The sequence below is a fragment of the Pinus tabuliformis genome, chromosome 6, assembly GCF_031772625.1.
Source record: "Pinus tabuliformis cultivar Carrire ecotype Pingquan chromosome 6, CPIR1, whole genome shotgun sequence".
NCBI classification, from domain to species: domain Eukaryota; kingdom Viridiplantae; phylum Streptophyta; class Pinopsida; order Pinales; family Pinaceae; genus Pinus; species Pinus tabuliformis.
The window spans coordinates 854,383,304-854,411,103 of NC_142292.1; the positions used below are offsets into that span (position 1 = coordinate 854,383,304).

General features: G+C 41.6%; 1 protein-coding gene across 1 annotated transcript in view; it reads left to right on the plus strand.

The window, feature by feature from the left end:
* The window catches only part of LOC149261573 (putative RNA-dependent RNA polymerase 5), a 547,055-nt gene that overhangs the window by 390,566 nt on the left and 128,689 nt on the right, over positions 1-27,800 (plus strand). Inside the window, exon 13 of the mRNA XM_089369746.1 lies at positions 11,697-11,842. Coding sequence (XP_089225872.1) covers positions 11,697-11,842 — 146 coding nt within the window. The remainder of the gene's footprint in view (positions 1-11,696; positions 11,843-27,800) is intronic.

Genomic DNA, 27,800 nt, shown 5'->3' on the forward strand with positions numbered 1-27,800 from the left:
TATCGAATATGATAGTTAACTTTGTATCCTGGTCCCATGAGATCTCCTTTATTGACTATTCACTTTAGGGGTGGCACTGCATGGGAAACCTCGATTTTGGTTGCGTGGTCCCGCTTCTTGACACCATATACATCACTCCCCTCCACTCATTATAACTTCATTCACCATATTTCCCATCCGGGTCCGTATTTGTCCATTGGGTCCATAAGGAGTTAGCCTCCCCCTCCCCTTGTCCACACCTTGGGTCGAGCCTGGAACAATGCCCTGGATGTTGATGCAGTTAAAAACAAAAGGAAAAAGCATAATTTGGCCACTCTCAACAGGAAATTAACCATAAAATGCAAAAGATGGCGAGGAAAATAAATTTAGCACGTGGGAAAAATCCAAACATGAGCTCTACCCCTATTATTATAGCCATCACCCTGGTTCTTAGGGACCCTCATCTCGGCCCCTTACAACATTAAGGAACCCATGATTGTCCCAACCCTTGGTGAGCGATGAACTGCCCCACCATAAAGGGGTACACTGCTATATCTTACATATCATTCTCTCATCCCCTGGAGCCCTGAGTAGTTACAAAAGAAAAATCAATAAAAGGCAAAAGACATATGAAGAAGGGTGGAAAAACAAACGCCGGGTTAGCTCATGTACCACAATTGCTCCCTCCTACATTCATATACCCAAGTGCGGGCTTCCCCTATTATAACTACCCTTGTACTATGGCATGTTTCTTGAAGCTTTCCCTTGATGCCCCTCCATTCCATCATTGTATCACATGCTATTTGCATTTGATGGATGTACCATGGACATGTCACCCCCTTAAAGGCTAAAACCACCTAATAAGGTCCTTGGTTAACGTTCTTCTTGAACTTGGAGACACCGGTACGTTCTGAAGCCCACTATGGAAGGGCATGCCACTCTGAAGTGTCCTCTTGGATCCATGATTTGTAAGCTTATTTACTCGATTGCACTAATGTTTGGTTGTATTGGAAGGTGAGGGGATCCGTTGGATCTTATACAGGATTGTAGGTGGGTCTTCATTTGGGGTTTGGACTCCCTATACGGGGTCCAAGCCCTCCAGAGGGTCATATTGGCACTTATAGGGTGAGCGTTTAGAGCCATGGGCCTCCACCATAAAAGAGAGCAGATTTCCATTTCATGGGATCCTTCAACACATTCCATTTCTTACTCATGTTCCATTTATTTGATGATGATAATGCACTTAGACCACCTTGCCTAACCGGCTACACTCTTGCAGCACAAACTTGGCAAATGATCTAGGGCCCAGATGAGGATGTGTCTCATCGCGGGAGACAATGGGAGGGATTGCATCATTCTTCCAACCCTTACAGATGGGATACAAACTTGATCGATTCATTTGGAGACCCACGAGGATGTTCTTATGCCCCCCACAACCACTTGGGGGCAAGACAGGTCATTTGGTTGGATATTTAAGAGGCCATCCCTTGATCACTATGTTTGGAGCCTATTCTTTCACTTTGGCATACATTGGACTCCACTAGGCCTCTTCAATGGTGCTTCGAACTATTGTACTTATCATTTTGCCATCTTGAGAGGCTTATCTTTGTTTTATGGAGCTATTTTTGTGCGCTTGTCACCAAGTTATGTTATTTTTGCACATTTATTTTATTATTGGGGGCATTATTAGGCCTAATTAGGCCAATCGAACCCCCTAGGGAGGATATATATTGATGTGATGATCAGTTCATTTGATCATCACTTGGATTTGGACTTGTATCTCTTCTTGAGAATTTCACTAGCCTATTGATGGATGAATTTGGATCTGGATGCGTTTCGATATTTGGAAGAGCTTATCTTTTGTCCTGGAGCTTCGTTTTTATTGTCTATTGATGATTGGAAGATTTCGCTATTCTTGTAAGTGTCTTTTCATGGTTTATTTCTCATTTCTTGCACTTGGATAATGTATGGAAAATTTTCGCTCATGAAGCTGGTGTATCTGCTTTAAATGAAATGTGAATTTGTTTACCTTGTCTTTCTGAGGGCTTTCTTTTTCATATGTTCATAAGAAGAATAGCGGATGATTGTCCTAGGGATATAGGATTGCTCATAATTTCCTTGATAAGTCACCAATTGCAGTATCATAGAAAAATTTACTTTCCTAGTGACCTAGTTGTTGCCTCTAGGGCCATGCGAAGTTGCTAGGAGACTCTTTGATTGGGTATAAGACATCTCTAAACATTGGATTGCATTGATTCCATTTTCCCAATAAGTTAGGCACTGGTCTAGTCCTAGGTGATCACCAAGCGAAGATTTAGTTCATCTTCTTGTCCTCTTTTCTAAGCCTTAACATAGAAGACCATCTAGGGCATCACACAAATTCTATTGTAGCCATCAAAATTTGATGAAAATTAATCTAGAGCTGCGCTGGTGAGTCCTTTAGAGGTCGTCCAAAGTTGAGGCTATTCTGACGGTGGAATCTCAAGATATCCCAAGCCCTAGCTTAGAAACCATTTCCCTAGTTTGCCTTGTTGAAGAATGTAACTAGGTTCGGTCTTCATATTTATATTTGAGTCAAAGAATGAAAAAGAAATTATTATTATTATTATTATGACTTATTAAAGCATAGATTTCATGCTTGGGTCATCATGTTTTAGGTCAAAGTCCCCGTTGAGGACTTCTAGGATTTATTCTGAGTCATTAGAGTCATTGTCCATTTAAAGAGACCATTCTTGAGCTTTTGAATCATGTAAAAATGTTTATTTTTTAGTCAAATAAGGTATTTGTCACCTCCACACCAAGTCGGCCTCAAGGAGTTAAAGTCAGCCTCAAACTGGGTAATTCGACTTCACCTAAAGCCTATATATACAAGCAGTTCAAATTCATTTGGACAAATCAACTCAAGAAGTTCGATCTAGATCAAGGAAGTGCAAAAAAGTGCGAAGTTCAAGGTGAAGAAGGAAGAAATACAAGTCGAAGGTTTTGGGCTATCTCTTTCTCTCTCTTATGTGAAGTTACTGGGCTAGGTGTTGGATTGAAGTTCTACTGCTGGGAGGGTCGTGTTGAAGTTTCTAACTTTACTTAGTTTAGAAACCCTTCATGCACTTTTTTTGATTTATTCCTACCTACTTGTTATTATTCTTTAACAAATTTTTTACAAAGTAAATACTGAAAATAAACACTAGTGCATGCTCAACATATTATAGATCAACAACTAAAAGAAACAAGAACAAACACACCACATGACACCATTATTTTTGGACCAATGTCCCCGAGAAAACCCAATGTGGGAAAACCGATGCAGCTATCTGAGGGTTTTCTTATTAAACAATATCAGAGTACAATCTGGGTGCCAAAACTGGCCTACGCAATGGAGAATTTCCTTAGTAGCTATACCTCACAGTTTGAGAGAAATCTCCTGGTTGAAACCCCGAAAAATCTTTTCGGCAGCTCTTCAGCACAAAACTACTCCTACAACCCTAGTGTCTGCCCAATCTGGACTGCGTCAACCCCTCTCTGTCTCACACTGGCCCTGCATCAGCCTTGCTTGGCCTGTGTCAGCCCCAGGAGGCCCTGTGTCAGCTTTGGGAGCCTCTGCGTCAGCTGTGCTGGCCTCTTTGGTGCTCTGCGCAACACTTGGCTACCTCTACGTGGCTTTGCGTGAGCCCTTGCTGGTTCTGCGTCACTCTCCCTGGCTGCGTCACTGCTCTCCCGACATAATCTCTGCCTTCTTTGTTTCTTTGTACTCAATGCCCGTTAGCTTCTCTCCCGATCATTGATTCTATCTCTCTTAGCAAACCCCGCTCTAGAGAATAGAATGACTGATCATTTGGTGTATTCTCCAAGTGACCCTCAAGCCTCCTCTTATACTTTTCCTGTTGACATCTCAACGGCCGAGATTAAGTCCCTAATCAATGGCTAAGATTACGTCTGGCTTGATCCATGTCTTTTGGACCATTCTAACACAGATTTATATTAATACACATTAATATTTTATTTTCACTAAGTTTAGACTTAGGGACTCCATTAAAAATATTAATTATTTTAATATCTCCTAATCTATTTAGAATCTGCCCAAACCCTTTCTGGGTATTGGAGATCTAATGTGCCCCAACTTCTCCACCAAACTTCGTGGCTAGAGCACATCCGATGCTACCCCAAATCAACACTCCCTCATAGCGAGGATTGTGCTCTAGCAATACTCCTCACTGAGTATTACTTTGATCATCCGGCATCGGTACTTGTGCTGATGCTAGGCCTTCTTGCCCAACATCTTTTGCACTGCTGCCCATGGTTCTGCCACTGCCACTGCTACATCCATACGACAACTCCCTCTGCATCTGTGCTGCTGGTGGTTCTTTCTCCCAGCACTGCATCCGCACTGCACCTCCTCTCATCATGCTGCATTGTGCTTCCCACTGCTGCACTGCAACTCAGTTACTGAGAAGTAAGTAACTGATCTCCCAACTGACCTTCCTGGTGGGCTAAAAACACCCACTGATGCTAAAGCTCCCTCTACCGCTGACAAGTGCTCCCTCCCTGACCTCTGCACTGTTGCAACAACTCCCTGCATCTCACACCGTTGCACACCTCTCTGTGCCAAGCTGCACTGGTGCAACACTCCTGTGCCTCTCGCACTGTTGCAACCTGCTAGCCTTGCGCTGTCTCGGGACTCCTGCACTGTAGCTCTCTCTGCCGCTCCATCCGAATCCGTCTCTATCCACCCAGCCAATCATGCTACTCCTCATCGGGGCTCCCATAGCAATGTCTAATCCAAGAGGCTAGGTACCTCGAGGATCCTGCCCCTCATTGCCTGTAGTCCACCTGACTACAGCTCGATGTCTCCCCACTTCCACTCAAGTGGTGCATGTGCACTCATGGCACAGTCATCGTCTGTCAAAACTTCATTCTCTGCCCATGCTAGCACTGCCTTAGTCTTGGAAGACTTTCCCTTACTCTTCTTCCTTGGGCATTGGGTCGCATAATGACCCATCTCCCCATAATGGAAGCACTTGATCTTGGAGAGATCTTTCTTCTTCTGCTTCTCTTGCTTTCCCTCAAATGCTAGGGCCACATCTTCCTCCTCCTGCTTGACCTTGATCCCTTTGCTACTGCTACCTGTTTTTGACTGCCGTCTGATCTCTTCCTGGTGAAGAGCTGCCCACATCTCGTCCCAAGGTGTGAGAGTCCCTCTGCCCAGGATACTCTGGACAAACACTTCCCAATCTTCTAAGACAACATTCAGGATTGTCCTCACCATAAGCTCCTAATTCGGTGTCGCTCCTATAGCAATCAACTGGTCTCGGATCTCATTCAGTGCTCTGAGGAAGGTGTCAATCGATTGACCCTTCTTCATCTGATACAACCTCATCTGGTTCTCAAGCAGCATTCTTCTTTGCACAGAAGTATGCTGGTACAGGTTCTTGAGAGCCTCCCACATCTCAACTTTCGTTTCCTTCTCGGCTATATGTGGTAACACATGATCCTTGACCCCGTCAAGGATAATGCACTTGGACCTCGCCATCGCCTCTTCATACTTGTCGTTATCATTGGGGTTGATTGGGATAGCTATAACCTTCAAGGCGGAGTTTTTGACATGATTCCAGTCAAGCACTGATAAGATTTTGGCCTCCAGACTGCGAAGTTCGATGCTTTGTCGAGTCTATCCTGGTCTCTTACCCCATGTAGTGCCATGACGCTCCTCTACTTCCCTCCTGGAAGTTGTCTGTTTGACTCCTTTGAGTCTCTACTTCCCGTTTGGAAGTTCTCTTTTGGACTCCCTCTGAGTCCTGATTTCCCTCCTGGAAATCCTCCTTTCGCTTGTCGAGATGCCCCCTACTCTGATCGTCTTGTGCAACTGCACTGCTGATCCATTCCTCGTCTAGAAACCCTCTGTAACAACTCCTTCGGCCCTGCTCTATCAGGTACTATTCTGACTACAGTACCTCACCAGCTCCACTCTGCAATATTTTTGCAGCCTCCTAGACTCCAGCAATTGCCTCTTTGTGAATTGTGTCAGCCCCTCTTTGCCTCATGCTGGCTCTGCGTCACCCCAGATGGGTCTGCGTCAGCCCTTTGGCCCTCTGCGTCAACAACATTGGCCTCTTTGAGGCTCTGCACAGCTCTTGGCTTCTTCTGCGTGGCTCTGGCTGACTCTGCGTCACACTTCTTGGACTCTGCGCTGCTAGAAACACCTTTTGTCACCTAGGGACAGTTGCTTTTTGCTGCTATTGCTTTGCTCGGCTGATGTCTCTTAGTCCTCCTATGATCTGTAATCACTGTCTGATACTATGTTGAAGTTTCTCACTTTACTTAGTTTAGAAACCCTTCATGCACTTTTTCTGATTTATTCCTACCTACTTGTTATTATTCTTTAACAAGTTATTTACAAAGTAAATACTGAAAATAAACACCAATGCATGCTGAACATATTACAGATCAAAAACTAAAAGAAACAAGAACAAACACACCACATGACACCATTATTTTTGGACCAATGTCCCCGGAAAAACCCAATGCAGGAAAATTGATGCAACTATCTGAGGGTTTTCTTATTAAGCAATATCAGAGTACAATCTAGGTGCCAAAACTGGCCTACCCAACAGAGAATTTCCTTAGCAGCTATACCTCATAGTTTGAGAGAAATCTCCTGGCTGAAACCCTAGAAAATCCTTCTGGCAGCTCTTCAGCACAAAACTGCTCCTGCAACCCCAGCGTCTGCCCAATCTGGACTACGTCAGCCCCTCTCTATCTCACGCTGGCCCTGCGTCAGCCTTTCTTGGCCTACGTCAGCCCCAGGAGGCTCTGCGTCAGCTCTGGGAGCCTCTGCGTCAGCTGTGCTGGCCCCTTTGGTGCTCTGCGCAACACTTGGCTTCCTCTGCATGGCCTTGCGTGAGCCCTTGCTGGCTCTGCGTCACTCTCCCTGGCTACTGCGCTGGTCTCTCGACACAATCTCTGCCTTCTCTGTTTCTCTGTACTTAGTGCCCCTCAACCGCTCTCTTGATCACTAATTCTATCTTTCTTAGCAAACCCCGCTCTAGAGAATAGAATGACTGATCATCTGGTGTATTCTCCGAGTGACCCTCAAGCCTCCTCTTATACTTTTCCTGTTGATATCTCAATGGCCGAGATTAAGTCCCTAATCAACAACTAAGATTAGGTTTGGCTTGATCCATGTCTTTTGGACCATTCTAACATAGATTCATATTAATACACATTAATATTTTATTTCCCTAAGTTTAGATTTAGGGTCTCCATTAAAAATATTAATTATTTTAATATCTCCTGACTGTTTAGAATCTGCCCAAACCCTTTCTGGGTATTGGAGATCTCATGTGCCCCAACTTCTCCACCAAATTTCGTGGCTAGAGCACATCCGATGCTACCCCAAATCAACAGGTCAAATTTCTGAAAGTAATAGGTCGAAGATTCTGCCACTGGAAGGTTGAAATTCTGGATTTGTTGGGTCGAAGTCGTTGAAAAATGTAACTAAGTTTGGTCTTCATAATTGTATTTGAGTCATAATAAAATGTACTTATGAAAAAGAATGAAAATAAATTTTATTATTATTATTATGACTTATTAAAGCATGGGTTTCATGCTTGGGTCATCATGTTTTAGGTCAAAGTCCCCATTGAGGACTTCTAGGATTTATTCTAAGTCAATAGAGTCATTGTACATTTAAAGAGACCCTTCTTGGGCTTTTGAATCATGTAAAAAGAATTATTTTTGAGTCAAAAATGAATTATGTTACCTCCACACCAAGTCAGCCTCAAGAAAGGTAATTTGACCTCACTAGAAGCCTATATATTGAAGCAATTCGATTCATTTGGAGGACAATCACACACAACAAGTTTGATCTCCTAGAAGAAGCTATGAAAAAGTGCGAAGTTGCAGTGGAAAAAGGAGAATTTAAGGATCAAAGGTTTTGGGTTATCTCTCTCTCAAACGTGTGATTTTCTTGGCTACGACATCAAGGTCGAAGTTCTGTTATGGCATCAAGGTCAAAGTTCTGTTATGACATCAAGGTCGAAGTACGACATCAAGGTTGAAGTACAACATCAAGGTCGAAGTACGACATCAAGTTGAAAGTGCTGCTCCAAGGTAGAAGTGTTGCTTCAAGGTCAAATCTGTTGCATTAAGAACGAAGTTTCTAGGTCGAAGATAATACTGCATCAAAATGTTGCTGATGGTACTGGTGCATCTAGGTCGAAGATAGTACTGGAAAATGATCATCTGCTGAAAAAGGAAAGAGCTAACTTGGTGTGGAGGAAGTTTGTGTCTATGTCAAGAGTCTTGGATTATCTTAGGAAAACTATTGAAGGAAGAGTTGTTGACTGGGTTTTCCCCAAGATTGGGGTTTTGCACTGGTTGTTCGCCTACATCTAGTGTCCTTGATCTTCATGCTATTGTTTTGGTAATTGCTTGATGAACTAAGATAAAATAAGAACATAAGAAAGTTAATAAGAACACAAGAATCTCACAACTAATTATCAAGTATAAGAAAATCTTTTTGCCTTTCCGATTTTCTAATATGGTATCAGAGCTAAGGTGAAGAAGAAAGAAAAAGGCAGGTTGAAGATCAATTGAAAGAAGACTAAGGAATCTCAAGAAGTTGAGCAAGGGATCATATAAGGAGACCTTACAAGGAAAGGAGTTTACCACCTTCAAGGACAATGTCTAACTTCATAAAGGGAGAGAACAAATTAGAAGGAGCATCAAATTACATGTCATGAAAATAGAGGATAGATCTAATCCTTGAAAAGAATAAAGGTTTGGATCTAGTCTACAGATGAATCAAGTGAAGCAAAAAAAAACAAAGTTTAGAGAAACAAAGATTTTGGCCATGAGCCTAATAGTGGATCGAATGCATGCAGTCAAGGAGTCAAAATATCTTTAGTAATCAACAAGCAGAGTGAAGAAGAGAAAATCTTGAATGACTGTTTTGCTCATCACGAGAAGAAAGGAACCTTCAGGAAGTCCAATAGGCCAATGTTACACTTGTCACAAGATGGGTCACTATAAAAGGGATTGTCCTGAGTATCTAGGGAATAAAAAAAGGAACAGGGATCAAACAAACTTTGCTGAAGAAGTTTCACCAAAGAAGAACAAGATGGAAGGATATGAAGTCAAAGACCTATTTGTTAGGGACTCTATCCCTTACGTTTGGACTAAGAAGGAGTCCTCACCACTTTCCAAAGATAAGTATCTTACTCCTTGTATTATCTTTTATATTTGGTTTCCCTTACTTATCTAATTTTGTTTATATTAAATACTAATCACATTTCTATTCATATTTTCCTTGTTTAGGAAAGGCTTGCAGAATACTCAAGAATTATGAAAGAAGGCCTCATAAGAGAAAGCATTGGGATTACAAGGTTTGTTAAGAAACAAAGGTATGCCTTAGACCATAAGCTTTGTTCTCTTCATGATAAGGCTATATTTATTCTTTTTGGTAATCTATTCTACATTACTAACATTGTTGTGTCTAGCAGTCTTGAATCGTAAAGATTCTTGATTGGGTGATTCATCATTAGATAAATCTACCCTCCTCACATATTTGATTATTCTTGTGGAACCCTAAAGAGGTTCTCTGTAAAACCCTAACTTAAGGGTATGTCGATGATAATGTGTGAAACTCGAGCCTACTTAGGGTTATTGATGAAGTCTAAAGAAAATGTTTGATGCTTTGATGATGTCATGTTTGGGGTTTTGGTATGGTTATGAAAACCCTAACTTGTTAGGGTTGAAAGGTGATATCTGAAATCCCAAACCTTTGAAGTTTTGGTAATTTAGGGTTTTTTGTGTTATGTATTGAAACTCTAGATCTTTAGGGTTTATGAACAAGACCCTTATGACGTAGGAATGAATCCCCAGGTATATGTTTGTTCGTCTTATCAAGTTTGGTATATGTTTGACTTTAATGTGTTTGTGTCACTGGGTTTGCCTGACATATGTTGTTATGATATGCTTATACATGATGATGAAATCCTAGATATGCATTATTGATAGTCATAAGTCCTAGGGTTTGGAACTAAGCCTTAGTCAAAGTTTGATATTCTAGGATGATATTGTTTGTGAATTCTAAAGTTTTTTTAGCTAAACCTTAGTAGAAGTTAAATTCTCTAGTATATGATTTGACAAATCTAGGAAAGGTTGATAAAAACCTGAAATTGTATTGTCATCAGGTTGATTGCTGAGAATTAGTAAATGAAAATCTAAGGTTTACATCAAACCCTAGTAGATGCTAGTCATGTTGTTGATTGAGCTGTGATTGGTTTTGATTGTTGAATCTCATGTATGAAATCTAGGGTTTGTATGAAATCCTAGTAGGAAGTCTTACATTTGGGTTGCGATTCCTTATCTATTTTGTTGTTCCTTGTACATTGTTTTGGTATTACTGTTAAATTTTCCATTAGGAATATTACAGTTGACCACAGGTCAATTGGGGATTTTTGACTGAATTGACAGAGGAAGTTGCAGGGCCGAAATTCAGCCTATTGAGCAGACGTGTCTAGCTGAACAAATGTATGATATTCTCTCCCTCCTTTGAATAGGTTTATTTGGTATTTAAGCTTCAAAATTGGCAAAGGTTTCTAGACATTTATATTGTAAACTTTGCTGGAGATTGAATTCTCCTTAGAGGAAAGGTTGGTTGGGTTTTCCCAGGGTAATCTTGGATTTGATTGTCTCTTTATGATCCTATTGTTAGTATTATAGTTGATATTTTCTATGTATAATTGCTTAATGATATAAGTGACATAAGACAACTTGAGTACATAAATCATTGGAAGTAATTATCAGGATTAGAAAATTTGTTTCCATTATAAGAAAACTCAACAAAACTCAATAAATGGTAAAGACTACAATGGCTTGAATATATCAGTTCGTATATCAGAACAAATGTTCTTAGAGCGTTAGAGAGTTCAACTCAAAATAGATTCAGGGTAGAGCACCCCCTGCCTGTCAGACCAACTCATAGAACCAGAGAGCAAACAAAGATCCATTTGAAGTTTTTTTTTTTTAACTCTGAATGCTAGGAGTATCCCTTGGTTTTACATACCCCCAAGGCCTACACAACTGAACCCCCAGATGGTTCCAGGGGACTCTGACAGCAAGTGAGTGTTGTTTTCTCCGCCCTCACCGTCAACTATCAGACTCAGGAAACCTTCACACCTTCAGCCTCATCATCCGATCTCACTCCCTTTCACCATCTCTCTCTTGACAAGTTCTTCTCGAGTTTTCCAAATTCACTTAGTGTTTTCTATTACCATACCTTTGTCATGGTTCTATACATATATTATGATCTTATACTTATCTAGGTATCTGTCTTTATATTATTTTCGACATTTGTAGGCATTATGCTTTGCGCTCCTACATTGTATTCGTACTTGTTCTACTCTTCAGTTCCATTGACTTACTCGTGTGGTAGTTCATCAAATATTAATAAAATTATCTTATCTTATCAGGCATCGTAAGTCCAGTATAATAGAGAAGCAAGGTTAAGATTAATTGAAAGTTATTTTGTTATTTAAGGGTGGAGCTAGTAAATTTTATCTTTCTTGATGAAACTATTTAAACATTGGTTTCTAACTTTTGATTTCATTTCACTGCTAATGGATATATTTCCATCACAAAGAAATGCTCTGACTTTGTATTTGTCAAGATAAAAGTATTTTCAGTGACAATTCAACTAATTTGGTCATGGTTGTATGTAGGTTTTGAAGCACTTTAAGCCTGAGAGTCCATGGATGAGGCCTGTACAAGATCGGGGAGCTCCCCAGCCAAAGCCAACAGATTTTTCACCTGAGAAATTAGAAAAGGAGCTTTTTGAGGAGTTTCTAAATATTCGGTTTGCACCATGGTATTTGTTTGTGTAAATTATTGAAATACTATTTTCTTTTGTATTTGAATTTTCTTTGTGGATTCCAATGCATCTTGCAGTAGTTTTGACAGTAGTCTATGAATATTATGGTCTTCATGTTTCTCGCTAAACTGTACTAGCATATTACTCATTTTAAATAAGCATCTTATTGCCCTTAAACAGGGAAATATTGAAGAGAAATGAGGTTGATGGTGAAACATCTGTACGACACACCAATTTTTTGTGTTGTATGAATTTCCTTATTAGGCTAAAATCTTAGGCATGTTTAGAGATGAGACAAATTTTAAATATACACCAACAATCTAGAAAGACTGTGTATGTCCTAAAATCATGACATATGACAGCCAACCGTTTGGAAACATATGCCATGAATCCGCTCAATATTTATAAAAAATAATTATTTCAAATGATAGAAAGACATATGCCAAATATGAAGAGGGTAGAAGCTGATTTTATTGATCAAATAAGAGTGTACAGTCAACTATCTTTACAAGTTTCTGCGAAATTTTGGACTAAAAATAACTTTGGAAGCCAAAGATGTTAAATGTTCATACAAAGGTAATTGGGTGCCATGAAAGAAGCAAAAGAATGAAAGTTTCTGATTTGGAGCCTTCTGATAAGATTGTCACAGTTGAAGCTCTGCAAAAAATACACTAATTAACACTGAAAATAAATCAGACCTTCTAAAAAGAACATGAAGTTGCAGAAAAACTAAAAAAAGTTAAAACCTTATAGGAACTGTTATCCACCAAGGTGGGTGACCATAGAGGAGAAAATATTTCTTCCATTGCTCACATCCGGCCAGCCGACGATGCAGCCCCAGACAATCACCACTCGTTGATGACGTTCCATTTTATCTCTGCAACCTGCATTAGTAATATACAGTGTTACTTGGGAGCGGGAGTGAAAATGGGAGTGGGAGCGACATTTTCAAAAGCTCCTGGTTTGGGAGCAAATCCCATAGCGATTTTTCAAAAATATATATAATTTTTTTATATTTTGATACATATATGTCAACAAAAACATGTAGAATGATGAATTACATATAAAAAACATAAAAAAACATAGATTGATCATTGAACCATATCACATCAATCATCTAGAAGTTATAATCTTCATCAACCACGTCCACAAGTTAGTAACATACATATTAGAACATATTGAGTCTCGTGAATCATGATTCATCAATCTTAAAGTTTCAACTTAAAGCTTTCAAAACTGAAAATTCAATATATAACATTTATCATCATTGATCACCAAAGTTGTACTTGTAAGCTAAGTTTAACCATTAAAAGAAATAATATCTAACTGTTAACATGAAATGAAATGTTATAAAATGAATTATGAAATGAAATGAAACAACTTTCACGAAGCATCATATTCATAATTCAGAATCATTACCAATGAGTTATAATTGCCAACTTCAAACTTCAAACTTTCATTGTCACAGTCATATATTGTTTACAAAAAATATCATTGTGATATGAAAGAGTCAAGAGTCAAGAGTCAAGACTCAACAGTTATGAAAACTAATAGAAACTAGAAAAGACAAGTAAACTACAAATCTATTATCTACTATTGGATGTGGCCCTTGCCACGAGAGTCTAATGTATGAGCAGGTCGTGGTGGTCTTCTAGGAGTCTCCCGCACAAACTGACGACCAGAACTAGAAGGCACATGCCCTCCACGTGAGGGTGTAGATGGAGGTGGCGACAACAAAGGAACAAGACTCGGAACTCGAGCACTGCTACTGGATGGTGGAGGTGGCATGGCTGCTGCTTCATCTTCCTCCCTTATAAGTTCCTCTTCCAGTTCTTCAAGATGTATAGTGCCATCCTCCAAATTGTCATCCTCTGGGTGGTTGTCCCAGATTTTATATGTTGGATCCTCATAAGCCCGATCACAGTAATGACTCAACAACCTCAAGTTGTAGTGCACATAAACCAAGCTTTCTGCCTGGTTTTCATTGAGTCTGTTTCTTTTCACATTATGTATGAAGCTGTAGGTGCTCCAACACCTCTCTGTAGAAGAAGTATTTACAACCTGTGATAGAACTTTTTTTGCCAATTTTGGCAAAAGTCCATGGCTGCCATATGTTTCCCACCATGTGAGAGCATCAAATTTGTCTCTGTCTTCCATTGCATGGAAGGTACCAAACAAACTGTAATATCCCTTATCAGAGATATCCCTCAAACACAAGCAAACTCCAACCAGAGAAATAACAGTAATGCAACATACAATAATGTTTACATGGAATATAAGCAGAAACTCGAGAAATGCAGAGAGAAATGCTAAGCCATTTTATTATAATGAGTAATGGAAAGAGTACAAGAGGTGATCAGAAAGATAGCACCTCGACTTGCACAAGGCAAGTGAAGAAATACACTCAGAATGGTAAGGAAATGGCCTCTCTCTGAACTGCGTCCAAACTGCCAGAGAACTGCTGTGCTATTGCTACTGCTGGAATCAAATGAGGATTTGGGGCTGTTCCCCTCCTCAGAAAATGCTGAAACTTTGGAATCAGCCTCTGCTCAATAAACCCATAAAAGCCCAGAAAGCTTTTCTAGAATAGATGACCCCCGAAAATCACCCCCTTGAGGATCTACGCTATCCCTCAAGGCTCTGCGCTGCCCCTGAAGAGAATCCTTCAAAACTCTACCCGATACTCTGCCAAAATCCTCCAATATGCAAGGGCTGATCCCTTGCTCAATCTCCCAGCTCAAATCGTCCACATAAACCCAATTCGGAGCTCCTACCAAAAGAAACTGCATCCTCCCCTCTCAAGACTACGCAGTCATCAAAATGTCTAGTTCCTCATCAACTCCAGAGATCGATCCTCCTGCAAAACACTGATGAAACTACCTTGCCCGAGCAGGCACTCGAAGTCCCCCGGGGCTAAGGGCGAGATCTTCGAACGGAGACACTCAATGCACTAAACAGCGCCACAGACAGGCTAAACAGCCAACGTGCTCTAAGTCGAAGTGACTAGCTCAAATACAACATAATCAAATGATCAAAATGAGGAGGCTCCTCCCTCCTTTATAGCGTTAGCCTCTCTCAAAATCATAAGGCCACCTCCTCCAACGTAGCCTCTCTCTTGCCACGTGTTCCTTCTCATCTGCATAGTCCCTCCAAGTGTCTGCGTGGGCCCCTTCTCTACGTGGTCCTTGGGCTCCCTTGGCTCCCCTTTTAAGTTACAATGTTGTGCTAATAGGGAGTGACTTTATTCATAAAGTGAGTTATGTCCCCCTTTCCTCACTTTTTATTTATTAATAACTATAGAGGGCAAAATTGAGGAAAATCGAATATTCCAATTAGCCATGGCTAATTAGGAATATTACAGTCTCCCCTGGCAAAATGTTGCTTGTCCTTAAGCAACTGAAGTGATGGATGCTGCAAAATTTTCTCACTCTCCCAAGTGGCATCCTCATCCGGTAAATTCTTCCACCTCACCAAGAATTCATGGACTGTCCTGCTCCGTAACTGCCTCTCCCTGGTATCAATAATAGCTTCTAGCTGCAACACCAAAAGCCCCTCATCATCCGTGGGTGGTAGCTCATCTGTCACTGTCACCTGCTGCCCTAATACCTTCTTCAGGCATGATACATGAAAAACGTTATGAATCTTGTTGCCTTGGGGCAACTCCAATTCATACGCAACCTGTCCAATCCTGTGTATCACCCTGTATGGCCCATAAAAGCGGGGCTTGAGCTTATCAGCTCCCTTCTGCTTTAGTGACCACTGTCGATATGGCTGTAATCGTAGGTAGACCAAGTCCCCTACCTCAAACTGTCTCTCCACCCGACCCCTGTTAGCATACAGCTTCTGCTAGTTCTGCGCTGTAGCCATATTATCCTTGAGAGCTCGGAGGATATCTTGACTCTCTTGGATCCAAATCTTGGCTCTCGGAGCCTTGCTGGCACCAAACATCACGTCAACAAAAGATAAAGGATGATATCCGTACAATGCATAAAATGGTGACATACCAATGGACATGTGATGTGTAGTGTTGTAGCAGTACTCCCCTAGATGCAGCCACTTCAGCCATGCTCGCTGCTGCCCACTAACATAGTTACGCAAGTAGCCCTCTAGCCACTTGTTAACTATCTCCGTCTGCCCGTCCGTCTGTGGGTGATAACTGGTACTTGGTGTCAACTCTGTCCCCAGCAACCGGAAAAGCTCCTACCAAAACCCGCCCATGAAACGGCTGTCCCTGTCACTGATGATGGTCTTAGGAAGACCATGTAGCCTGAAGACCTCTCTGAAGAACAGCTCGGCCACCTGTGCTGCTGTGTAGTGTGCGGATATAGCGAAAAAATGTGCATGCTTTGTCAATCGATCAACAACGACAAAGATACAATCCTTGCCCTACACCATGGGCAACCTTGTGATGAAGTCCATTGAAATACTCTCCTATTTCCCCTCCGGAATGGCAAGAGGCTGCAATAATCCTGTGGGATGGCTCATCTCCCCCTTGTTCCGTTGGCAAACATCGCACTCCCGGATATGTTGGAGTATGTCCTCCTTGAGGCCCTTCCATGAGAACCTCTCTCTAATTGCCCTGTAGGTTTTGGTAAACCCCTGATGGCCGGCCAATGGTGAATCATGTGATGCCTGAAGTATCTTCTTCTTGAGCTGGGATCCCTCAGTCAAGAAGATCCGGTCTCTATAGTAGATGATCTCATCGATCACCCTGTACCTGTCGTCCGCCACTTGCCCATCCAGAATCTCACATGCAAATCTGTCCTTGGAGTACTCTACTAAGAGTCGAGCCCTCCAGTCTGTGTCCAAGCTCATAAGAGACAACGTGGCTAGTCTACATGAAAGGGCATCTGCTACCACGTTGTTCTTACCCTTGACATACTCAATGTCAAAGTCATATGCTTGGATCTTACTGATCCACTTCTGCTGCCTCTCCTGTAGCTGTTTTTGCTCCAAAAAGAACCTAAGGCTATTGTGATCACTCCTCACCCTAAACCTGTTACCCACTAAATACTGTCGGAATTTGGCCAATGCTTGCATAATGGCCAACATCTCCTTGTCATATATAGAATACAACCTCTCATGCAGAAGGAGCTTCCGGCTCTCAAAGGCTATAGGGTGACCTCCCTGCATCAACACTGCGCCGATCCCCTCTCCCGACGCATCACACTCCAAAACAAATGGTTGCGAAAAATCCGGCAATACAAGCACTGGACAGCTGCTCATAACCTCCTTGAGCCTATCAAAGGCTTGTTGCGCTGTATCCGACCAACTGAATGCCCCCTTCCTCGTCAAATTTGTCAGGGGTGCAGCAAGCTGTGAGAAACTCTAGACGAACTTTTGGTAGTAAGTACAAATACCAATGACTCCCCGGAGTTCTGTCATGTTCCTCGGCTCTGGCCAATCTCTGATGGCCCTGATCTTCTCCTCATGGACTCTCACTCCGTCCACCCCTATGATGTGTCCCAAGTACAACATCTCCGTCAACCCAAACTCACACTTGGAGAGCTTGGCATAGAACTGCTGCTCCTCCAAGATGCGCAACACTGTCTCAATGTGCTGGAGATGCTCCTCCCAAGTCCTGCTGTAAATGAGAATATCATCAAAGAACACCAACACAAACTTCCTTAAGTGACTGTGGAAGATGTGATTCATGCAGGACTGGAATGTAGCTGGGGCGTTGGTTAGCCCGAAGGGCATCACCAAAAACTCAAAGTGCCCATAGTGACACCTGAAGGCGGTCTTGGGAATGTCCTGCTCCCTCACGCGAATCTGATGGTACCCAGATCTCAAATCAATCTTTGAGAAGAACCGTGCTCCTCTCAACTCATCCATCAACTCATCGATCCTGGGTATGGGGTACCTGTTCTTCAGGGTCTTCTTGTTCAGGGCCCTGTAGTCAATGCACATCCTCAATGTGCCGTCCTTCTTCTTCACCAACACCACGGAAGAAGCAAAAGGACTCGTGCTCGGTCGAATGTGCCCAAGAGCCAGCAACTCCTGAATGGCTCGCTCAATCTCATCCCAATAGGCCTTGGGATGCCTATAGGGGTAGTAATCACTGGCTGTATGTCCTGCTCAAGCTCAATGGTGTGCTCAAACCCCTGTCTGGTGGCTGTCTCGGCGGAATCTCCCCAACCACTGTGGCATACTGGTCAAGGATGGACTGTATCTTTGGGTGCATCGCTTGCCCTGTAGTCCCTACCTCTGATGCATGTAGCTCCACTGCCCACTCTACGTCTCCCTTCCGGAAGACTGCCTCCATCCGATGAGCTGAAACAGTCTGAGGCGGATATGTGTGTTGTCCCCGTATCTTCTCATGCCTCCCTGTCTTCTCATCATCCCACTCCATCTCTAAGGCCTTCCAATCTGTCGTGACCTTCCCTAGAGTGATAAACCATTGAACACCTAGTATCATGTTGGTGTCCGGAATATCGACCACGAAAAAGTGGTCAGTCAGTGTGTAGGTGCCCATCGTCACTAATAACTCTGGAACATAACGAGCACACACCATGGTCTGATCTCCTGGGACCAAAACTGAAAAGCCATCGAAGCTCTCTGTCTGTATACGTCTCTGCTCAACCATCTGTGCATCGATGAAGTTGTGGGTTGCCCCACTGTCAACCAAAACTGATACTCGCTGGCCATGTACTGTCCCTCGTACGTGCAACATCAAATACTTGGGAACTCCTCGCAATGCTGCAAGGGCCCCTCTGGTAGGTGCAAAAGCTGCACCACCTGCTGCTGGTGGTGGAGGTGGCAAAGGATCCTGCGTGGCATGACTATCTCCTACCCCCATATCATCCTCCTCATCCTCTTCCCCGTTGCTCTCGGAGAAGACCTCAATAAAATGTACTCTGCCAGCAGCACATCTATGTCCCAATGCCCACGGCTCCTGACAGGTAAAGCACAACCGCTTCTTCTTCAGCTCCCTCTTGGCATCATCTTCAATCTGTGCTCGTCCTGGATTCCCCTTTGGAGGCGGAATCCTCACATCCTTCCCCTTAGGCTGGAAAGCCTGTCTTTGTGGGTAAGGTGTCCAGGTCCTGGGTAAGGCATCCTGGAAGTCCCGGGTCCTGCTAATAGCATCCTGCAGTGTGGCTGGTCTAGTGGATCTGACTAGACCCCGAAGTGGCTCTGTTAACTCCTCAACATACATGTAGATCCTCTGTGCCGCGGATAGATCTGGCATCATCACTAAAATCCTCAAGAAGTTTGCAATGTAAGTCTCTGGGTTCCCGACCTGTTTGAGCCTCGTCAGCTCAACAAAGTGTTGTTTCGGATCCCTCCAGTCAAACCTCTCCATCAGTCTCCTAGTGAACTTGGCATATGTCGTCACTGTGGAGTGTCTGAGTGTAACCAACCCATGGAACCACCAGTCCTGGGCCTCACCATCCAAATGTAATGTCGCCACCTTGATGGCCTCTGTCTCTGACATCTGGTTAAGCTAGAAATAAATGTCCAGCTTCTCCACCCAAGACTTTGCCGAACTGTTTGATGAGCCATCAAACATAGGTAAGTGAAATCTGCTAGCTGTGCGGTGGGTGTCTCCATCATGATAATGCCGGTATCCTCTGTGATGGTCGCGGGGTCTACTATCCCGCTGGAGCTGAACAAAGTCTTTGAATGAGAGAGCATCCCTGAACTCCTGCCCATAGGCCTGGTACTCCGCAAAATAATCGCCCATATGACCGAGCTCTGCCTCTTGCTGTGCTCTGGCCCCCGTGTCTGCTCCTAGGAAAGTGGGCATGGTAGAGCGTATAGGGGCATGTGAGGCCACCTGCTGAGTAGTATCACGTTGAGTGGCACCCTGCTCTGGCAAATGGTGAGATGCACCCGATCCCTCTCCAACCTGGAAAACCCGTGGGCTCTCACGCTGTCTAGCCTCCACTGCCGTGAATCTCTGCCCCATCACCTCGATCTGCCTTGACAGATCCTGCACTGATTTGAGGAGCATGTCCGCAAATTTCTTCCCATCATCATCTGCCATCGGATCCTCCTGCTCTGCGTCCACCATAGGCTCCTCCTGTTCTGTGTTCACCATAGGCTCCTCCTGTTCTGTGTCCACCACCCGAACACAGTCTCCCTCTCCGTAGGTGTTCTCCAACCTACGCTCAATATCTTTGTATTTCCTACCTCTGTAACAGATGTAGGGCTTCTCCCTCGGTGTCATAGACTGCTAGCTCCACAGGCTAAGCCAGATCTATGCTCTAATACCACTGTAATATCCCTTATCAGAGATATCCCTCAAACACAAGAAAACTCCAACCAGAGAAATAACAGTAATGCAACATACAATAATGTATACATGGAATATAAGCAGAACCTCGAGAAATGCAGAGAGAAATGCTAAGCCATTTTATTATACTAAGTAATTGAAAGAGTACAAAAGGTGATTAGAAAGATAGCACCTCGACTTCCACAAGGCAAGTGAAGAAATACACTCAGAATGGTAAGGAAATGGCCTCTCTCTGAACTGCGTCAAAACTGCTGGAGAACTGCTGTGCTGCTGCTACTGCTGGAATCAAATGAGGATTTGGGGCTATTCCCCCCCTTAGAAAATGCTGAAACTCTGGAATCAGCCTTTGCTCAATAAACCCAGAAAAGCCCAAAAAGCTTTTCTGGAATAGCTGACCCCCGAAAATCACCCCCTTGAGGATCTACGCTATCCCTCAAGGCTCTGCGCTGCACCTGAAGAGAATCCTCCAAAACTCTACCGAATACTCTGCCAAAATCCTCCAATATGCAAGGGCTGATCCCTTGCTCAATCTCCCAGCTCAAATCGTCCACATAAACCCAATCCGGAGCTCCTACCAAAAGAAACTGCGTCCTCCCCTCTCAAGACTGCGCAGTCATCAAAATGCCTAGTTCCTCCTGAACTCCAGAGATCGATCCTCCTGCAAAATACTGATGAAACTACCTTGCCCGAGCAGGCACTCGAAGTCCCCCGGGGCTAAGGGCGAGATCACCGAACGGAGACACTCAATGCACTAAACAGTGCTGTAGACAGGCTAAACAGCCAGCGTGCTCTAAGTCGAAGTGACTAGCTCAAATACAACATAATCGAATGATCAAAATGAGGAGGCTCCTCCCTCCTTTATAGCGTTGGCCTCTCTCAAAACCCTAAGGCCACCTCCTCCAACGTAGCCTCTCTCTTGCCACGTGTTCCTTCTTGTTGTCGCGCGAATTGGCACGACAACGCTCAAACCGGTGGCTGTCACTCTGATCCCCGATCCCTCCGTTTAAGCCTGTCTCCCGCGGCTAAGGGGGGTAGACCCTGTGAGATGATGGAGACCAACTGTCGACCAGTTGGTTGGGAGACACGAGACACGACTAAGATGATTTGATTAATCGAACAGACCAGTGCCTTAAGAGATTGTTATTACAATGATTACTTGTTAAATGATATAGAAACATAAACCGCGAACAGCAATCATTTGTCATCAGCGAAATCACGTGACCAAAACGATATCCGGCAACTGAAAGCTTTGAAGAGATAAATGCCTTAAACCACCATGAGCATCATGAATTATTAACCAGACATTGGATTTCGTGTTTCGACTTGAAAATTTCAGATCTCAGCATGAAAGATATATCGCGAAAGCAACTGAAACTGGCAAAATGATTTTCCACAAAATTTTAATATTTTTTCAAAATTTTTTTTAAATTTTTTTAAATTTTTTTTTATTTTTTTTTTATTTTTTCAATATAAAAATGAAAATTGAAAATCTAAAATTTAAAATTTGAAATTTATTCTAAGACTAAAATCTAATTAAAACTATACAAAAATAAAAAATAAAAAAAAAAACTTTTTACTATTTTTTATATTTTATACTTTTTTTTTTTTTTATTTTACAACCAAAATAAAACAAAAAAAATTAAAATCTAATTAAGTTAAATCTAAAACGTTAAAATTTATATAAAGCAAAACTATACAAATCTAAACTAATCCTAAAAATCAAATTAAAATCTAAATATTTAAAACCTAACCAAAAATCTAAAGACTAAACTCTAAATCAAAAAATAAAAATAAAGTTAAATTCTAAACAAGCCTAAACATAACGCATTTTTTTTTTTATTTTGATTTTTTGTATGTAGTAAAATGAAACTAAAAAAAAATGAATTAAAATCTAAATACGAAAAAAAAAATGTGATATACGTGAATGAAACGAAACTATACAAGATTTAAAAGAAACATGAAATAAAACTAACCTATGCTATGCATCAAAACGTATTGCGCATCAAATCACTGTAAGCCGACAGCAACAGGATCGAAAATAAATCAAACAACGCAGGCATACCCAAATTCGATTACCTGTTCTGCGTAAATGCCTGAACGCTGAGCCGTATTGATGAAATATTACCTGCGGCGATGGATTGTATCACTAAAGAAAAACGGCTGGAGATAAACAACGGGCTCGATGGAGCTGTGGCACGACAGACGTAGCAGTATTGAGGCAGCACCCGCGCGGAAAGATCTGAAGATTTCGACTTGCGTCCGGTGCTGAGGACCTGATGTTGAACGATACCTGATATTAAGACTTCTAATACAATCAACTGATCAACTGATACAGCGTCCCAATACCCTATGCGGATACAGCCAGGAAATACGCCAGCGGGTCTGGATGATTCAATGGCAGTCGACGAATATGAAAACTAATTCTTTTCTCATAGGTTTGCAGGTATCTCATCTGCATTAACGAGGAGCTTGACGGCTGGAGTAATAATCATTCAACGCAGAACCAGCAACGTTTTTGTGGTGTTAATCATGAGTGACGGCTGTGATTTCCCGCTCCCGACGGCGGATAGAACAGCATGAATATACAGGCGTCTCACCAGAACTTCATCAATCACCGTCTGAGGCGGCAGCTGGTTAAAAAATTTCTCCACTTGATGCTCACAGAATAACACAAATTCGATATTCACATTTATAATGCTCAAATCGGTGAGGATCAAGGCAGGCAGCACGATTTCGTTAAGCAATCAATGAAAACCTCGCAACTGCAAACACAAGAAAGCAAAGCCCTGATGATATACGCTTCAAACCCAAAACTGAAAACCCTAAAAAATGAAACCCTAAGACAGCTTAATAATTTACAGATTTGGCCCCTTTAACAGCCAGATTTAACAATAAGAACAGGAAAATTTTTTAAAGATAAGAAATTTCAGATTGTCACTGTAAGAAACTTCAGAAATTTTCTCATGCAAATTAAAACATAAAACCGAATGATAGACCCAGGATCAAATCCAGCTGGGCTCAACAAAAAACGCTTGCGGGAGTTGGCTGGTTCAGCCGAGAACTTCCCCGAACGCCCACAAAATTCCTTCAGAAAATGTTATTCTGCACAGCTCAAAACAATCGTCAATAAAGAGGGCAAAAATGCTGCTAGATCTCAAACAGTAATGGAGATACCTGCCATTACTCCAGAAACCCTAGCAGCACCCAAACCCTAGCAAGTGGGCAAGATACCTGTACCCACAATACTCTACAAAAGCTATTATTAACAGCTGAAAATAACATATGCAGAAAATGAAATGATCTCACAGCATTCCAAGAGAGTAACACCAGGAAGATATGGACCCCAAAGTCTTCTTTATTAACCAGAAACAAATTTACAAGAGAGCTTCTTCAGTCTTTGACTCACAGATCGAATGAATTGAAATGACCCCCTAAGACCCTATATAAAGGAAATGATCCTAACGGCTAGTTCGAGTGATCCATGTGGAAATGATCTCGACCGTTGATGAGGATCAAGACATCTCTTGATCTCATCCGTCGATTTATTCACTTAAAATATTATTATTTTATTAGTTAGGGTTTTTGCTTCATTTTTTAATTTTTTATTATTTTTTATTATTTTATTATTTTTATTCATTTTTTAATTTTTTAATTCATTTTAAAATGGATCACTGAACTAAGCCTTTCGGAAACATCACCTAGGACCTAGGACTTAGGACTCATGAGGGGATTTAAAACATTTCTCGACCCTCAGGACACATTACATCATGACTTTTACAAAATTACATCTTAAGGGACAAACCCATTTAATACAGACCCTCACAAAACACCCAGTTCTGCGACACAACTATAATCTAGCAGATTTAACACACTAGGATTTTCCTAAAGTTCTAATGACAAAATCCATCCCGGCTTTGGGGTCAGGTTTGAAGGAAAACTCTGCCGATCCATGGATCGGTGAGACGAAAAACCTTCCGGGACATAGATTATCATAGAAAATTAGGTCCACCTAGGCAGATTACATACATGACTCATGTCTGCTAAGATTATTTACAATTAATACATGCAGACTGGGTTTACAATCAAAAAGATCAAGCTGCTGATGATGGCAGGATGGCACGGACATGCTGATCAGGTGCTGCTTCTTTCTGTCAAGAAAAACGGGGTGCACTGCATGGGTAGTTGACCAGTAGAGGTCAACATCTGGCTCTACTTGGGGACACGTTGCTGCTTGTAGGAATGTGAGAATCCAGAATCTGCATCCATACAACACAAAAATAAGTAGCGTCCATCCATAAATCAGCATATACATTAAGCACAGGAAAGAAAAAAAAGCTCTTCATTTATTAACTATCTAAAGCAGAAATAAAAATGCGGAAAAAACAAGGAGTAGGGTTAGAAATACGCTACAAAGGATGCCCTACGGCATCAGATGTGTTCAATATAGTGCATACTGAGCATTTGCCTGCTTTCAGGCAAATCTGTCGGCTGCTTGTCGGATGTGCCATGTCCAATTTTGCATATGGTAGGACTCTTTCCTATCCGAAAATCAAGCTGCTCGCGGCCGTCTGATGCATCAAATCTTCGTCTAATCTTCTTTCTCTTACGTTTTTTCTTTTTGGCAGGTTGAATTACTGATGACCTGGAACTTTCTGTTTCAAAACTATCAGACGGAGTATGTAAGATATGCATGCTAAGTCTTTTTTCATCTTGCATCTGATCTTTATCATTCTTAAGTCTGTCTGGATCACCCTCAATCAACCATCTTTCAATCGAATCAACAACCTCCCAATAATAAGATGAATCTTGTTGCAACAAATGAGAAGGCTCCTGATCTGTTGATGTTCCCTGGTTTCTCTCATTTTCCAATTGCTGAAACCTTTGAACCTGCATTCTAATGGCATCCATCTGTCTAGAGTGTTTAACCTTTATATCATTGATTTGTCTGGCATGGTATTCGTGCATGTCTTTTATTACTTTAACATTTCCTTCCTTTATGTTCATCAAGCAATGCTGTATGGAATTTATTTCTTCTCTGTGATTTGCTTGCATGTCAGCCAACTGATTGTTATGATTGAGTGTCATGATAGTCATTTCCTCATCCATAGTGAATAACTTGTTTTGCATAGAGTCAATTTCCCTATCATAATCAGCTTTCATGGTCACCATATTTTCCTCTAAGACTGACATCTTGCTATGCATGTTTCCAATTTCTGTTTCATATTTAGTTTTTATGGCCTCAATTTCTTTAGCATGGTGACTTTGCGTGACCTCAATCTCCCTAATACGTTTTTCCAGATGAGTGCATAAAGTTTTCACATCATTGACATAATTAGTTTGATTGTTTTCCATATTTCTCACCAGCATCATTAGATCTAATAAAATTTTCTTTTGCTCTTCCCTTTCATTGTCATTTGCCCCTGATTTTTCATTATCATGAACTTGATCTGCAGTATTTTCGATTGATGACACATTCTGACTTTGAAATCTTTCTTCAACAGCGGAATTACTTTCTTTCTGTTCAACAATTTTAGAGGTAGAAGGCAAGCTGTTCGGATAACAATATCTATCTTCAAAAGCATTGATAATATCAACCAAAGAAGTGAAAGAATCCTTAGGAAAACTGTTAAACCAATTCAAAGCATCATCTTCTAAAGAAAGGACAAATAGACGCATTTTGATATCGTCATGATTAAACTGAGGGGATCTGCAATATATGATCATGATGCGAATAAACAAGTCAATATGCCTTTTAGCAGCGATTGGATCACCATCTGAAAAAATAGGTAATTCAGGAAGGGCCTCCTTCGGAAAATCATGGAGACGATGAATAAAACGACATGGTTTACATGAATAATCCATGATGAACAATAAGGGATGATAGAACTAGATCTTTGCTCAAGAAAATCAAAAGATGAAAGAAGTGGAGTCGCCACTTGAACAATAAATCTGATTCTAAGATCCGAGAAGCAATTAACAAACAGATATGCGGTAGGCTTCTTGTCTGGGAAAAATAAGAAAATGGAGTCGCCACCCAAACAAGAAACAAACCCAAGAGATGCTGCTGATATGGGATGAAAAGATGCCAAAATATTGAATCTGCCAGCTCAAATGAGAGATGAGAAGATAAGAAGATGAATGTCGATGAAAATCCAGGAACAGAAAAACTCCGTCCCTGGCAACGGCGCCAAAAAATGTTGTCGCGCGGATTGACACGACAACGCTCAGACCGGGGGCTGTCACTCTGATCCCCGGTCTCTCCGTTTAAGCCTGTCTCCCACGGCTAAGGGGGGTAGACCCTGCGAGATGGTGAATGCCAACTGTCAAACAGTTGGTCTGGGAGACGAGATGCACGACTGAGATAAGCACTAAGATGATTTGATGAATTGAGCAGACCAGTGCCTTAAAAGATCTGAATGATTACTAGCTAGGCGATCTAAGAACATGAGCCACAGACAACAATCATTTATTATCAGATGATCAGAACAATGCCTTAAATATCCAGCAAAAACCACAAAGCTCTTCGAATGACGATATCCAGCAAAACTAAGAGAAATAATTTCGCTTCAAAGAACAGTAAAACCAGATATCTAATTTGGATTCAGATCTCAGCGTGAAAGATACAGCATAAATAAAAGACTGAACTGGCAAAGACAATTTCCGCAAATTTTTTTTTTTTTTTTTTTTTGGACCCCAAAGTCTTTTTATTAACCAGAAACAAATTTACAAGAGAGCTTCTTCAGTCTTTGACTCACAGATCGAATGAATTGAAATGACCCCCTAAGACCCTATATAAAGGAAATGATCCTAACGGCTAGTTCGAGTGATCCATGTGGAAATGATCTCGACCGTTGATGAGGATCAAGACATCTCTTGATCTCATCCGTCGATTTATTCACTTAAAATATTATTATTTTATTAGTTAGGGTTTTTGCTTCATTTTTAATTTTTTATTATTTTATTATTTTTATTCATTTTTTAATTTTTTAATTCATTTTAAAATGGATCACTGAACTAAGCCTTTCGGAAACATCACCTAGGACCTAGGACTTAGGACTCATGAGGGGATTTAAAACATTTCTCGACCCTCAGGACACATTACATCATGACTTTTACAAAATTACAACTTAAGGGACAAACCCATTTAATACAGACCCTCACAAAACACCTAGTTCTGCGACACAACTATAATCTAGCAGATTTAACACACTAGGATTTTCCTAAAGTTCTAATGACAAAATCCATCCCGGCTTTGGGGTCAGGTTTGAAGGAAAACTCTGCCGATCCATGGATCGGTGAGACGAAAAACCTTCCGGGACATAGATTATCATAGAAAATTAGGTCCACCTAGGCAGATTACATACATGACTCATGTCTGCTAAGATTATTTACAATTAATACATGCAGACTGGGTTTACAATCAAAAAGATCAAGCTGCTGATGATGGCAGGATGGCACGGACATGCTGATCAGGTGCTGCTTCTTTCTGTCAAGAAAAACGGGGTGCACTGCATGGGTAGTTGACCAGTAGAGGTCAACACTTCTCATTTGCGCAGTCCCTCCAAGTGTCTGCGTGGGCCCCTTCTCTACGTGGTCCTTGGGCTCCCTTGGCTCCCCTTTTAAGTTACAATGTTGTGCTACTAGGGAGTGACTTTATTCATAAAGTGAGTTATGTCTCCCTTTCCTCACTTTTTATTTATTAATAACTATAGAGAG